At 57.5% G+C, this 15,992-nt stretch overlaps 1 protein-coding gene across 1 annotated transcript; it reads left to right on the forward strand.

Moving 5' to 3' along the window:
- Positions 1–1,371: 1,371 nt before the first annotated feature.
- Positions 1,372–14,938, forward strand: Kcnc3 (potassium voltage-gated channel subfamily C member 3). The gene is given in 7 exon segments (XM_075953133.1): positions 1,372–2,362; positions 6,081–7,188; positions 9,484–9,678; positions 9,912–9,931; positions 9,933–10,039; positions 12,161–12,220; positions 13,193–14,938. Coding segments are annotated over 7 exon segments (2,508 nt in total). The 5' UTR covers positions 1,372–1,498; the 3' UTR covers positions 13,347–14,938.
- Positions 14,939–15,992: the final 1,054 nt, after the last annotated feature.

Genomic DNA, 15,992 nt, shown 5'->3' on the forward strand with positions numbered 1-15,992 from the left:
CCCCGCCGCAGCCTGCAGCCTCCGCCGCAGCCACTGCACTTGCGGTAGGACCGCCCAGGAGGCGGGGCCTACCAACTAGGAGGCGTGTTATCTCTTGTCCGACTCCTCCCTTCTTTCTCCATAACCCCACCCTTCCCCATTGGCCCGCTTATTCCAGTGGTTGAGAAGCTGTAGCCAGCTCCAAGGGCTGCACTCCCCCTTGCATGTACTGGCACCCTCTCCTTTACTCATCTCTTTGCCCTCCTGCCAGCAACCTTTATGGTTTAGGCCTCATTCTCTTTCCTCCACCAACTGGAAACTTTGCCCCTCCCCAAGGCTTCGTGGACTATCCCCCTTGGGTCTCTGACACCGAGTCTTTACATTCCTGGCCCAGACCCCCGTGTCCTGTGAGTGCCTTTCCCCCTAAGAGTTGTCTCATTTTCCTCCCTCCATCCCACCAGGCTGGCGGTTCCTGAAGCTAAATGCCCATTTTTAGTGCCCCACTTCTCCATTCACTTATCAGTCTCATCTTCCTCTGGACCATTGAAGATGTTCCCAACCCATTACAGGCCCCGCCCACTTGTCTGCGTTTCTTCCACCCTCTTCCTAATGAAGTCCAAGTTTGCAGCCTCCAGCAGGAGCTGGTGGTGCACGCCTGCCATCCCAGCTACCAGGATGAGGTTGAGGCAGAGTCAGGATAGCAAACCTAAAGCCTCCCTGGACTCTACAACGTGCAGTTTCGGTCCCTCCCTAGCTTCCATGCAGAAGTTCCCAGGCCTCTCCTTCCACCCCTTCCCACTATCCCTGCCCCCGGTCAGCTTTTCAATCAGGTTCCATCTCCACCTCCACTTCTGGTTCCGCCCCTTCCCCGCCCCCAAGTGAGACCCTTCCCCTCATTCTTCCGTCCCAATAAGGACTGTTATTGATTTCTTGGGTTTCCAATTACTGTTAACCTAACTAAACCCTCCCCTGTTCATCTGCTTTTTCAATACAGGTAGGGGAGTGACCAGTTTGGTTTCTTTGTCAGCTTCTTCTCCTGTGGTTACTCCCTTTTTATGAACAGCCTATCAGATTTTTTTTTTTGAGGTAGTTTCATGTAACCCAGGCTGGTCTCCACCTCACCTGTAGCATGATCTTCAACTCCTTATCCTCCTTCCAACCCTCCCTCCCCCCGGCTCCACCGCACCTGTCTCTTTCTCATACCTGGCTCCTAGGTCTCCATTTTCGCTGTATTGCTGAGTTAGGCATTTTTAGGGTTCCCTTGACGCCCCGCCCTCTTCTAGGTACGACCCAATCCCTGAGCCTTCTCTGCAACCCCACCTACTCTAACTAGGCTTGGTCGGAATCCGTCTAGCCATGGCCCCGCCCATCTCCGCAGCCCAATCAGCTCTTGCCCTTCCTCCACCTATCCAATAGCGCTCTCCTCATACAGTCATCGTCTCCTCTCACCCAATCAGCTTGGACTTTCCACCCGGGCCCCGCCCCCACTATCCCGCCCCCAGCCCCGCCTCCCTGTCCAATGCTGAGCTCAGTGTGCGTTTGGTGGTTCCGCGGGCGCCAGGGGCTCGGCGAGCAGCAGCTGCAACCGGCACCAACGCCGCGGCCACCGGAGTCTCCGCCGCCGCCGCCGCCTCAGCAGTGCACGCAGTTCGGCCCCGCCGCGTGCCCGGCGGGTGCCCCGCTTTCCCGTGGGCCCGGGGGCCGGCGCGCCGAGCCATGCCCCGGGCTGCCGGCGGTGGCCATGGGGCGGCACGGCGGCGGCGGCGGCGACAGCGGTAAGATCGTGATCAACGTGGGCGGCGTGCGCCATGAGACGTACCGCTCCACGTTGCGCACCCTGCCGGGGACCCGGCTGGCCGGGCTGACCGAGCCCGAGGCGGCCGCGCGCTTTGACTACGATCCGGGTACAGACGAGTTCTTCTTCGACCGCCACCCGGGCGTCTTCGCCTACGTGCTCAACTACTACCGCACCGGCAAGCTGCACTGCCCGGCCGACGTGTGCGGTCCGCTCTTTGAGGAGGAGCTAGGCTTCTGGGGCATCGACGAGACAGACGTGGAGGCCTGCTGCTGGATGACCTACCGCCAGCACCGCGACGCCGAGGAGGCACTCGACTCCTTCGAAGCTCCCGACTCCTCGGGCGCCGCCAACGCCGCCAACGCCGGAGGCGCCCACGATGCAGGCCTGGACGACGAGGCGGGCGCAGGAGGCGGCGGGCTGGACGGAGCAGGCGGCGAGCTCAAGCGTCTGTGCTTCCAGGACGCAGGCGGAGGCGCCGGGGGACCTGCCGGGGGCGCGGGCGGCGCGGGCGGCACGTGGTGGCGGCGCTGGCAACCCCGCGTGTGGGCGCTTTTTGAGGACCCCTACTCGTCGCGGGCCGCCAGGGTGAGCGCGCTCTCCGAGCACCCTTAACTATCCCAACCTCTCTGCTCCCAGAGTACTCCATGCCAAGTCTTCCCCACCCGTCCCGTCTCCCCAGTCCTCTGGAAGCCCTCTTTCCCTGCAGCCGGAGTTCCCTACGCCCCTTCAAACACACCCCTCCCGAACCTTCAGCTTCTCCCGGGCCTTCCAAACTCCAACCACTGCTCTAAGTCATCGTAGATGCTGAGAAATGGCTCCCTAACTGAAAATCTCCCGGACTTCCCTGGCAGTCTCACCCTTTCCTTTTCCACACACCTCCTGAGACCTTCAGAATATCTCAAGCCCTCAAAATGTCCTTAGCCAAAACTCAACTCCCCGTTCCTTGAACACCCCGAAGCCCCTTATTCCCGGTCCTCGGTGTCCCAGACCTTAGAAACACTACCTCCCGTGTCGTCTTCGTCCCCTCTCCAACTCTCCCTCATTCTCTGCCAGGGCCCAGTCTCTAGATCTCTGTTTCTCTCTAACTTTGGACCTCCTGGCAGTTTGTGATCTTCTGCTCCTAGCTCTCAAAGTTCTAGAAGATCCCCGCCCCTGCAGAACCTCCAGGACCTCACTGAACCTCCAAACTGCTGGTTCCAGTCAGGACAGTTTCCCAACGACCTAGCTACAACGCTGAGTCCGGGGAGCGGTGTGTGTGTGGGGGGGGGAGTCTTTTGTAAAACTCTCCTCCCAGATTCTTCCTCACCCTCTTCATCAACCCCTTGCAAAGACTCGCCCCATAGAGCTCAGACTTCCGCAATCAGGACCCACTTTTGTGTCTCCAGAAGGGCCCCATGCTTTCCCTCTCCTCTTTAGCACCTCAGTTTGTGCCCCTCCACTTGGAACTGCCCTACAGTTGGCATTATATCCCCTCCCTCCAATCGCACACTGTCCTCTGCCTGTAGGATCCCTTCCCATTTCCATTCCTCCCTCGCCAGTTACTTTCTCATTCTGCCAAGTGACTTTCAGAAGTTTGAGTCCCCTCCAATCTAGAGACCTAACTCCTGCTACTCACCCCCAAGTCATCAGTCCAGAAACTTCTCATATGGTTTCCGTTCCCACCCCACCCCCTCTTGGGATAGCTCAACCCGCTGGGTTCTCCTCTCTTAGCCTCGCTTAAGCTTCCCCTACTATCACTCCTCCGTTTGTCTCCCCTGATGGTAAATCCAGAACCCTAGAAACCCCTAGGTTCCCTCAACAATCTCTCGTGGAAAAGTTTGTGAGCCGCAGTAGATACCCTCTTGATAGCTCTGGCTAGAGCTTTTCCTTCTTCCTAAACTTCCTCCAGGTAGGGAGACCCTAGAGGAGGGTGTGTGGGAATAGCCAGGGGAGTAAATTCAGGACAAAAGAGGGCACTAGCAAAAGTGGGAAACAGAAAGCCACTCCTCCCCTCCTCCCCTCCCCCCTCCTGCCACCTCGCCGCGTCCTGGGCCGGGAAGGACGCAGAGCCGCAGTGCCGCATTCGGGCTGGGGGGGGGGGGGGGACCGGAGGCTTCGCATAAAGTTTTAGTCCCTGAGAAGCGCTGAATTGGCGACATTTAGGGTTGAGTTGGGAGGAAGGGGAAAAAAAGAGGGGCAGGAGGGACATGGCCCCAGATGCTCCTTCGCGCCTCAGAGCATCTCCACCCCCACTCGATGCTTTGGGGCGCCCTTCCTTCCTGTGACCCATTGAAGGGTGCTGAGACTGAGAGGAAGTCTTTGGGTGATGGCCAGGCTAGGGGTCCAGAATGGCTACGAAGGTCACGCATTTATTAATTGCACCGACTTTTGTTTGTCTGTTTAAATATCCGCTGTGTGCTGGGTACTTTCCAACCTCCAGGTGGACCTTCTTGCAAACTGGGAGCGCAAACCACTTTCAAGCTCAGGGTCCAGCCCTCCGGGCTCTGCTTTGCTTTCTTTCTAGAACCTCGGTACCCTCCCATGCCTTCTGCTTCGGAGTTACTTCAGGGGAAACCAACCCTGCACCTGTGACTGCAGGGGGTGCCCACCCTTCCTTGGACTCCTGGGAGGGAAGGGATTAGGCAAATTATAGGCCCGGTGGCCTTTAACTGTGAAGCCAAAGCCTTAGGTACTGCGGCTGCGCGCGGCTTGCTTGCAGCGCTTCGGCTTGGAATGAGTTAAGAAGGCCACCAGGCCACTGCGGCTGCGCACTGCGGCGGGGGAGCTGTCCGTGGTACTGGCCGCCGGGCGCCCTGCTCCGGGCCCGGCCGACCCGCCCCCACTGCAGTACCGCAGCCTGCTGGTTGGGGGCGGGGAGGCCCCGGGCATGCGCTCTGCAGAGACCTCAGGCCTCTTCTCCACTGCAGAGAAACCACGTCGGTGGTCTACACTACTGACCACTGTCCCAGCCAACCCTAAGGCCGCTCATCCTTCAGTTATTAAACTCTGACTGAAAGCCCAGGCCCCTGAATTCACATCTCCATAACCATAACCCCTCCCTATACACAAGGCTTCCTGGGCCTCTTCCCGTATCAGATTCCCCCACTTGGCCCCCTTCTCTTGCCTTTGCTTGAGGTTAAAAGTCCAGATCCCCACGCACAGGCCTTCCTCCACAGGACTCTCCTCTTTCTGATCTTCCCCCATTTTATAAGACAGCCATCTCTCGGACCTTGCCTCTCTAGTCCCAACTTCTTCCAGATCCTGATCTTGCCCCCTCTTCCTCACTAGGTAGCAAGACTCTGGGTCTCTCCCACTTTGACAAAGCACAAGCTTCTCACCTCCCAGTTACTGGACTTTGGCCCCTGAATTTACCCCCGCAGAACCACAACCACCCCATCCACAAGGCTTCTCGGTCCTCTTCCCTCTCCTTAGCCTTATCCAGCAAGGCCTTCCCTCTTCAGTTCCCCTACACCCAGTCTTTCATCCCATCCCCGAACTACCGCAGGTCTCTCTGTTTTTAGCAGATCACTTGCAGTGGGGTCCTTAGAGCATAGCCATTTTCTGACCCCCTTATCCTTGCCCCAGCTAACTGATCCACTGTACCCTAGTAACAGCTCAGATCTCACTGTGTTCCAGGCACTCAGCCAAGCACTGTTTTTGGAAGCAAGCCCTCTGTACACTCACCAAATCTTCATAACAATTCCATTAAAAAACAAAATTCAGATCCAAAAAGCTTAACCCTTGTTCCAGTTTGACAAATTCAAATCCAGGCTTTTGAGAGGGGCCTAGTGGCAAGCAGACTTCATATCCCAGCGACTCAGGAGGCAGGAGGACTACAAATTCAAGGCCAGCCCCGTCAAATTAGCGAGACCCTGTCTCAAAATAAAAGTTAGAAAAGAGGGCTAGGGATGTATCTTGGGGACAGAGTGCTTACCTAGCCTGCGTAAGGCTGTGGGTTGTACCCCCAGTGCCACAGAAATAAGATCTAGTGTCCCCACATGCCCTTGCCCTTCCCCAGGTCCAGGTTGAGTCCCAAACCTCTGAGACATGGGTAGTGTGGTTGTCCCTCTCAGGCCCATCCCTGAATAGAATATTTGAACCCTTCTGGGGAAACCTGATATGGGAAGTACCCAGAAAGTGCTCTTTCCCTGCGTCAGCTGTGGCAAGCTTCTGCCCCGAGCCTCTCAGAACCATTTAAGTGGGGACACTTGGATTCTAATGGGATTTGGGCCCTGAGGTGGGGAATGGGAGGCGACCTGAAGGGTCTTTACTCCAGTGATGCAAATGTATTGGTCACCCCATCCTCTCTCCCTCCCTCCTGCAGTATGTGGCCTTTGCCTCCCTGTTTTTCATCCTCATCTCCATCACCACCTTCTGCCTGGAGACACACGAGGGCTTCATCCACATCAGCAACAAGACGGTGACGCAGGCCTCCCCGATCCCTGGGGCTCCCCCAGAGAACATCACCAATGTGGAGGTGGAGACAGAACCCTTCTTGACCTATGTGGAAGGCGTGTGTGTGGTCTGGTTCACCTTTGAGTTTCTCATGCGTGTCACCTTCTGCCCGGATAAAGTGGAGTTCCTCAAGAGCAGTCTGAACATCATCGACTGTGTGGCCATCTTGCCCTTCTACTTGGAGGTGGGCCTGTCAGGCCTCAGCTCCAAAGCTGCCAAGGACGTGCTGGGCTTCCTGCGTGTCGTCCGCTTTGTTCGCATCCTGCGCATCTTCAAGCTGACCCGTCATTTCGTGGGCTTGCGTGTGCTGGGCCACACACTCCGGGCCAGCACCAACGAGTTCTTGTTACTCATTATCTTCCTGGCTCTGGGGGTCCTCATCTTTGCCACCATGATCTACTATGCTGAGCGCATTGGTGCCGACCCTGATGACATCCTGGGCTCCAACCACACCTACTTCAAGAACATCCCCATCGGCTTCTGGTGGGCTGTGGTCACCATGACCACCCTGGGCTATGGAGACATGTATCCCAAGACATGGTCTGGGATGCTGGTTGGGGCGCTGTGTGCCCTGGCTGGTGTGCTGACCATTGCTATGCCTGTACCCGTCATTGTCAACAACTTCGGCATGTACTATTCACTGGCCATGGCCAAGCAGAAATTGCCAAAGAAGAAAAACAAACACATCCCCAGGCCTCCACAGCCTGGCTCACCCAACTACTGCAAGCCTGACCCCCCACCTCCACCCCCGCCACACTCCCACCACGGCAGCGGTGGCATCAGCCCACCACCGCCCATCACCCCTCCCTCCATGGGGGTGACTGTGGCTGGGAACTACCCACCTGGACCCCACACACACCCCGGGCTGCTCAGGGGTGGTGCTGGGGGACTGGGCATCATGGGATTGCCTCCTCTCCCAGCCCCTGGTGAGCCCTGCCCACTGGCTCAGGAAGAGGTGATTGAAACCAACAGGGCAGGTGAGACTGGGGGTGCAGGGAGACCTGGGGAGAGGTGGGCAGGATTGCAGGTGCAAGGCTGGGGCCAGCAGTGGGAATGCGGGGAGACCTGGGGAGAGGTGGGCAGGATTGCAGGTGCAAGGCTGGGGCCAGCACTGGGGGTGCGGGGAGACCTGGGGAGAGGTGGGCAGGATTGCAGGTGCAAGGCTGGGGCCAGCACTGGGGGTGCGGGGAGACCTGGGGAGAGGTGGGCAGGATTGCAGGTGCAAGGCTGGGGCCAGCACTGGGGGTGCAGGGAGACCTGGGGAGAGGTGGGCAGGATTGCAGGTGCATGTCTGGGGCCAGTACTGGGGGTGCGGGGAGACCTAGTAGGATGGGGGAGGTGTCTCTTAGGTTCAGGGGTGGAAGGCAACAGTAGACAGAAAGGACAAATGGCTAGAAGGCTAGAGAGGAAGCAGAAAGGACTATAGAGACAGCCTCCATATGCGAGAGTGTTTCTGAAGGTGTGTTTGTAGCCAGGCTGCTCTGAGAGACCCGTGGGTAGACAGCATAGTGAGGCTGTTTGTAGACTCAGAAACCCAGGTATCTGGGGCATGCTTCCTAGCCCTTGGAGGCACTTGGTACCTCCCATCTTGAAAAGTAGAGGTAGGAGGATCAGGAGTTCAAGGGCTAACCTGTGCTACACGTCCCTGTCTCAAATATCACCAGGAAAAAAAGTACAAAGAGAAAGAGAAGGGAAGGAGAGAAGTTAGGACTTGAAAGTGGGTGGATGGGAAGGAGAGAGATAGCAGGGACTCAACACTGGGGAGCCCAAGACAGGAGGGTCAGCACATGTTCGTAGCTATCCTAGGCGACACACATCCAGAGACCCTGTCTCAGGAAAACAAACAGAAAAAGGTTTTGAGTGACTTCCTGGGCCTGCAGTCCACTGGCATTCTCTGTCAGTTTCCTGGGAAAAGATCAGAGAGGGGAGAGAGAAAGAATAAAGAAAGAAGAATTCTTGTAACCCCAATACTTAGGAGGAAGAGGCAGGAAGATCAGGAGTTCAAGGCTGGTTGGAGCTACATGAGACCCTGTCTCAAAAAGAAAAGGGCTCAGTGTAAATAAAACACAGGGAGTCTCACATGACTCCCAGGAAGGCTAGGGACAAGCCTGCACACCAGGGCAGGGCATGACTCTGGCAGACTGTGCCGAGGCCAGAGCTGGGGAAGGCAGCATGGCTGGTCTGCCAAGTATCACCATCACTGATGAGAGGGAGACAGTGGAGTGGGCAGTCAGCAGGACAGAGTTTAGGACCCACCTACATGTGCGCAGAACAGCCAGGGTGTGGAGCTGCAAGGCACGGTCTGCAGAGAGCATGAGAATTCTTGCTACGGCAAGAGTCAGCCAGGCCTAGTTGATCACACCTGTTACCCCAGTATTTGGGGAGCTGAGGCAGAAGGATGAGGTGAGTTCAAAGCTAGCCTGGGCTATAGAGCAAGACTGTCTCAAAAGAATTTTTTAAATGAGTCAGGCCAAGAAGAGGGAGGAGCCGAGAAAATGGGTGGCTGTGCCTGATTTTGCATGTTGTGTGTGTCCTGGGGGACACTGTTTCTTGCAGGCAGTGACTTGGGTGTCCTGGAGGAAGGAGTCGAGCCCCCCCCCCCAGGCCTTAAGTAGGTCAAGAAAATGAGCTAGTCTGCCTGGCCCCCCATCTTGTTCCCTTAGCCACTGACCCAGTTTTCCACCCAGTAAAAAATAGCTCAAGTCAGAGCCTAGGGGACCCCCACCTCACCCTCCCTCACCTGTCACCTCCCAGCCCTTCCCCACCCTGCCCTTTGCAGCACCTCACACTTGTCCCTAAGCAACCACTTTGCAATCCGTGGCATCCTCCCTGTCCCCTCTCAGCGCCTGGCACCTTAATGCTGGTTGTGCCCAGCACCACTTTTGTTTTGTTTTGTCTTTTGTTGTTTGTTTGTTTTGTTTTTTCTTGGGGGCAGTCTCACTATGCAGCCCAGACTGGCCTCAAACTCAGAACCCTCCTGCCTCAGCCTCCTGAGTGTTGGAATGATAGGTGGGCACCACCATGCCGGATCCACAGTAACCACAGCCACTCTCCCAGTACCAATTATGGACATTCCCATACTCACACAAGACCCGATCGCCACTTTCTAGCCCTCGACTCTGCCCCTCAGCCAGTCACTGCCCATACCCTCCGCCCATTGTCTTCCCGGCCTACCGCCCCTAGGGTCACTCTCGGACCTCCATCCCTCCAGTGTCCTCCACTCTCAGCTCTCCCTTCAGTCTCTGTTCTGTCTGTGACCCCTCACCTTGCAGTAGACCCCCGTCCCAATGGGGACCCCGCAGCCGCTGCACTGGCCCACGAGGACTGCCCTGCGATCGACCAGCCAGCCATGTCTCCAGAAGACAAGAGCCCGATCACCCCCGGAAGCCGGGGCCGCTACAGCCGGGACCGAGCCTGCTTTCTTGTCACTGACTACGCCCCCTCCCCTGATGGCTCCATCCGAAAAGGTGAGGTGCCCCCCAGGAGCTCCCCAGAGACCCTTCCTCTCTCTCCAGGCCCCGGGAGGGAGGAGAGGGGATGGGGGAGGTGCCAGACTTCCCTCTGTGTCCCCCTCAGCCCCAAACTACCTTCTTCCCTATCCTTCTCCCTCGCCTTGAGCCCCAAATTTCCTCACCTTTCTTTATTTCATCTCCATCTCCCCCACCCTCCCTGACTCTCCGGCCTCTTCCCTCAACCCCAGCCACTGGTGCTCCCCCACTGCCCCCCCCATACTGGCGCAAGCCAGGCCCCCCAAGCTTCTTGGCCGACCTCAACGCCAACGCAGCGGCCTGGATATCCCCCTAGTGGACGAGCCCCCTTCCCCCTAGGGTAAGTAGTTCCCCACCATGCCCCCCCACTCCCCTTCCTTCTGTACCTCCAGCTAACCTCTGAGAACACGCTCTCCCTGACCATGACCCTCAGCCATGGTGAGCAGCTGCACCCAGTTCCTGACACTGACCCCACCGTCACCCCAGGACGCACCTAGTCCTCACTAACACTCGAACTAACCCAGCCCCAGCTCCCACCTGTGACCTGTTCACCCCAATCCCCACCCCACTGCTGCCTCTACCCTCACCTGTCTGCACCCCTCCCTGGGTGTTTCTATCTAGTCACCAATGTGGGTTGGATGCCTGGACACTCCCGAGTGCAGGAAGAGTGAGCCAGGCAAGTTCTCTCTTAAGACGAGAGACAGGGACACAAGAACCAGGAAAGCGGGGCTGTACTAGAGGCCAGGCAGTAAGATGGGTGGAGCAAATCATGAGGCTGGAAGCTCGTGAGAAGCCGGATGAGAGTCTAGCAACAAGAGGAGGACCTAGCTGGAACCAGGTCTGTGAGATGAACACATGACCGCCAGTGGTCCGTCAGGAGGGATAGGAAAAGCCAAGCATGGGAGTACACATCTGTAAATACAGCATTCTGATGTTGGGGCAGGGGGGTTGTGAGATTGAAGGGTTAGAAAACAAGATCCTGCCCCTACCCCCCAATTTCTTGTTTTAGCTACTATACTTCGGGGTGATTTGTTACATAGCAGAGGTAGCTGTTACAATGCCCCACCATGAGGAGGGAAGAACTTTCCTGGAAGGCTCAGGCTCTCTCTGAGGTACTCTCAGCCTTGGTGTTCTCTCTCAGTGTGAACAGCGCTGTCATCTGTGTTGTGGGTAGGCACTGGCACAGCCTTGGTGTGCCCTCAGTGTGAACAGTGTAGGCACTGGTTCAGCCTTGGTGTGCCCTCAGTGTGAACAGTATGGTTGTGGGTAGGCACCGGCACAGCTGACTCTGGGAAAGCTGTCTGAGAAAGTGACCTGAGACCTGAAAGGAGAGGCCAAGTACCCAGACCTAAGTGCTGAGAAGGCTGGGGAGGGGGAGGCTGGGTTTGAACCCTGTCCATAGAGCTCTTGCCTAGAAGCCCCAGTGAGGGGCTGGGGCATGGCTCAGCAATGGAGAACTTGCACAGAGGACAGGTGGTGTGGCTGAACGGGGAAGGGCTGCAAGGGCATCCGAAAGCTTAGTGCCGGGGAGGCCAGCTCTGTCCTAACATGGGAGAAGCTTAGTGCTGGGGAGGCCAGCTCTGTCCTAACATGGGAGAAGCTTAGTGCCGGGGAGGCCAGCTCTGTCCTAACATGGGAGAAGTTGCTTGCACGCGTTGATCTACTACCTGCTCGTTCTAGAAGCAACACAGCACCTTCTTTAGAAATATAAACACAGGAAGAATCCTTGCTCTCGGCCTAAGGCTGTATGGAACCCCCATGTTCCAAAGACCTCCAGGGAGTGCCAACTGGGAGCAGACAGGTGTGAGAAGCTAGGCTTCAGGCTCCTAGCCCAGAGGGGTCTGTGTGCCTCTCCCTTCCATGTCGTTCCTACAGCCACCCCATCCCCTTCCATGTTCATCTCTCATCACTCCTTCCTTCCTTCCTCCCATCTCACCCCACCCCCGCTTGAACCTAGACCTCTATTCCTTACCCCTTGTGGGAGGGTTCCTGGTGGGATGGAGGGCAAAGCAGAGTGTGTGGGGAATCCCGGGGGGGTGGGTGAGGCCCTTGCTTTTCTCGCATATGATACCAAAATCCATTCACTGAACTCAAATGATGGCCGGAGCTGATGGGGCTGGCTGAATTCTCTGCCCCAATATTCCCCTACTTGCCTGCCTCTCTGCCCCAATATCTTCTTTCCTTTACTGGCCCGTCCATATTTACCCTCTGACCTTCTGACTCCCATACCCAGCCCCATTCCTTCCACCCTCGGTCCCCCCCTTTCCCAGCCACCCCGGAAGCTCCTGCCATATTTGATGTCTCTGGCTACCCCCATTTCACCGCTCCCATCACCCCCGGAAAACACCAGAGAGGAGAAAAACATCCAGGCGTTTCTCCGTCCCCCCAACAGTGAGCCTGTGTTGGGGAGCCCCCATCTGCCTCCCATTCCCCATCCTTGACTCTCTGTTTCTGTCCTCAGCTCTTGTCACAGCCTGAGACCTCGCGAGACCCTCGGGTTCCCCCTGTCCCTTCCCCCCAGGTTAGCAATTGGGAATGGTGGGAGGGGGTGTCCCTGAGACACCGGGCTTCTGTCCCCCACCCCAGGCACTCTCCTGCAGTTAGAATACACCTCCCAGCCTGGGATGCTTAGAAAAGTCATCCCAGTACCTGGTGCTAGCAGAGCAATAAAAAAAAACAACAACAAGACAACAAGAAAACCCACCCACCCACATGGTCCTGATACGGGATCTCATGAGCTGTGTGACCTTACTGCTTCCCGTCACCAGCAGACCCCATCAATTTTGGAATCATCCACCTCATCCTATGTCCTGGACTCTTGAAAGATGTCCATGTTGAGTGGCATGGCTTATGCCTTAGTCCAAGGCTACCTACCTACTGAATTTGAAGTCAGCCTAGGCTAAATAGTGAGATTGAGGCCAGCCTGGGCTACATAGTGAGATTGAGGCCAGCCTGGGCTACATAATTTGAGTTCAGTCTAAGATATACAGTATGCTCGATTAAAGCCAGCCTGGGCTACACCGTGAGCTCTTATTACATGGTCCCAGGGTATCTCCTCCCCCTCCCTGCACCAGGCCCCCAGCTCCCCCCTGTGCAGCCCCCTCCACCAGCTGCTGCCTCCACCCCAGCCCTTGCCGCCCACCATCCCACCTCGCCAACTGCTGCCTTTGGGCCTCAGATCAGGGGACCGACCGTGGGGAGGGGGAAAAGAAGGGTGGGCAGGCTGGGTGGGGCGGCTTAGTGGGCACCACCCACCTCCTAATCCTTTCTCTCCCCTTCCCTGTGTCTGCACCTTTCTTGTGGATGCTGACTGACTGCGATTTCTTCACCTCTCTCTCCATCTCCTCGGCCCACCCATCCCGCTTATGGGTGTTTCTCCCCTCTCCACCCCTCCTCTCTCTGCCTCTGTGTCCCTGTTTGGGGTCTCTGTGTACCCTCACCCTGGCTCCTATCCCCACGCACCCTCCCACCCTTGTCTCTGCTCCTTCCTCAGGTTACGAGAAGTCCCGCAGCCTGAGCAGCATTGTGGGCCTGAGCGGGGTATCCCTGCGCCTGGCGCCCCTCGCCACTCCCCCAGGCTCGCCCCGGGCCACGCGCCGAGCTCCCCCGACCCTGCCCTCCATCCTCTAGTGCTCCCTCTCCCGTGAGGGGACTGGGGGTGATGGGAAGGTCGAAAGGAGCTAGGAGTGGGGGCGGGGAAAGGGTTCTTTAAAAAAAAAAAAGTCATTAATAATATGCAAAAGAGGCGATGATGCCAGCAGACACCCTCGGGCCTCTCCCCACGTACTAGAGCCTCCAGGATAGAGGGGGTGGGGCCGGAGCCTGTTCTCCCCCTACTCTCTCCCCTCCCCCCCCAAAAAAAGCAAACCTCAGGTTGTCATGAGCCATAGGACACCCCTCCCATCGACTCCTGTAAATAACTAAAAGCTGATTCCATCTTGGGGCACACTCCAGTTTGCATGCCTCCCAGACCCCCTCTTCAGCAATAAGCCCATCAGGAGCTGCTTGCAGTGAGTTGGAGGGGAGGCCGCCAGGAGCTTCTGGGGTCGGGACTGGCATTTTAGGGGTTTTCCTGCTCACCCCCCAAAATGGTGACCCACCCATCACTAATTGATTCAGGAAAAACAAACAAAAACCCTCTAGGAACATGTAGGGAAAGGAAAGCAGGTTGATCGGCCGCAGCCTTCAGGAGCTCCGCTGGGGGTGGGGGGTTCTGCCAGCAGCTCCCGGGCTTGGATGACTCCAGCTGGTGCATTCCACCCACGCCCGCCTCCAGGGATCTGCTCCCTCTATTCACTGCATGGACTTAGCCCTCCAGGCCCACAACCCTCCACCCTACCCTGACTCCACTCTATCTCAGAACATGAGACTAGCACCCTAGACTTCCGGAGATTGACCCAGGCACTGTGCCCTCCCATCCCCGTGCACTCCGGCGCCCCACACTTCCCACTTCCATCACTCCCAGACCCATCCACCACTGGCCTGGCCTGCACTGCAGTGTTCTTCCACCCTCCCAGACCCTTTCCTTGTATCCCAGCTCACTTCCAGCCGCTGGGACCTGGCAGTCCTCATGACCCGAACATTGCTCAGATAAACTCAAGCTTCCCCTGACCCCAGACAGCCCCAGCTCCCTGCCCCCTGCCATCACACGCCTCTGTCCTGGGTACCTCTTCCTGGATGGGCTCGGCCTGTCGGATTCCAGGGAGCTCCCACCCCACCCAGCATCTCTGTCTAGGCAGTACCCTCCTCAAAACCCGTCCCACCGAGATGGTGCCAAAACACAGTTTCCCAGAGCGTGGGACTCCTGTTTCCTCTTCGTGTGCTGTAGTTTACAGAGCGCACAAACGACCAGGTGTTTAAAACGTGTGTGCTCCAGGCACAGCACACCTGGCTGGTGCGAACTAGCACCGCAGCAGCTGGGTATGCCCTGTGTCTCCGAGCAAGTCAAGGACAGTCAAGCACACAGCTTGCCTAACGTGCTACGGTCCCGGGGTTCAATCTCCGGCAACCCTTCTTCCCCTAAAACAGCCCCAAAGTGATCACAGAAGCTGTGGCCCGCGTGGTGGGAAAAGAGGACATGCTCACCTCGGCTAGGACCTCAGCCTGCGCTTCCCCGCGTTCCTTGCCCAACATGTGCCACGTTCGCGGTGGAAAACTTTCTCAAATCCCATCTTGGCTCCAGTATGCTACCTCCCCCCCAAGCCCAGAGACCACACTGGTCCCAGAATCCTAAACAAACTTCCCTTTGGAGCAGGGTGGTCGGCAGAATTAGCAATCTCTCCCTTGTTCCCACAGCCTCAGGGAACCCTCCCTTGGTCACCACAGTGTCAGTGGGAGTGTCCTTGGACCCAATTCTTGATGCAACGATTCCTATGCAAGGGGCGTTTTGAGTCCCCCCGCCCGCCCCCAGCCTTCCCTTGGGATTTTAACCCCGGTGAGACAGGGGTTGAGGGGTGGGGTGGGATCTGGTAGGGACAGGGCAAAGGGCTAGGGGACTCCAGACACTAGGGTATGGGGTGAGGACTCCTAATATTGCCAAAGGGTTCGACTTCTTTAAACAGCCCCTACTATTCTCCCGTCCCTCAAAAGAGACAAATGGGGCGGGGAAAGGGGGTAAGAGTCCTTTTTGAAGGGTACCAGCCACTTCTCACTGTCTCCCCCTGCTCTCCAGTTTCCCACACGTATCCGGCTTTTTAGTTAAGCTTTAAAAGAAAAAGAAAGCTACTATCACTATAAATGTCTACAAAACGTGATTTTCGCCCCCTTCATATCTCCCAATTTACCAAACTACGGGGTTCCGGGAGGGAGAGCCAGGTCCTGGTCTCCCTTTTCCCCACGGCCGCCAGGGTGCCTGCAACTGCACGCATGCGCTGCATGACGCGCCCCCCCACACGCATGCGTTGCGCACCCCTCCTGCGCGGGTGGGGGGGGGACGACGCTCGGACTTCGGGCTGGGGGCGGGACGACGGGGAGGAGTGATTGGCAGGGGGCAAGGGGGTCTTCCTGAGCTCAGCAGCTCCCCTCCTTCCCCACACACTCACAGCAATAAGTTTCTCTACTTCTAGTGGGCAGACGGGCCTGGCCTGGCCTGGAGCGGGAGGGGCTGGCCAAGGGGCGCTCTCAGGGATGGGGGCGGGTCCTGAGTCTGGGGGAGGGGAGGTCTGCAACTCTGGTGCTAACGGCGGGTCTTCCTGGCCCACCAGCAGGCAGGGAGGGAGGGGTCGGCAGGCTCCTCCCCCAAGCCTCCCCCATGCCCACCCAGGGTGCATGAACCACCCTCGCAGAAGCTGCCG

Source organism: Microtus pennsylvanicus, chromosome 18 (assembly GCF_037038515.1).
Source record: "Microtus pennsylvanicus isolate mMicPen1 chromosome 18, mMicPen1.hap1, whole genome shotgun sequence".
Classification (NCBI taxonomy): Eukaryota; Metazoa; Chordata; class Mammalia; order Rodentia; family Cricetidae; genus Microtus; species Microtus pennsylvanicus.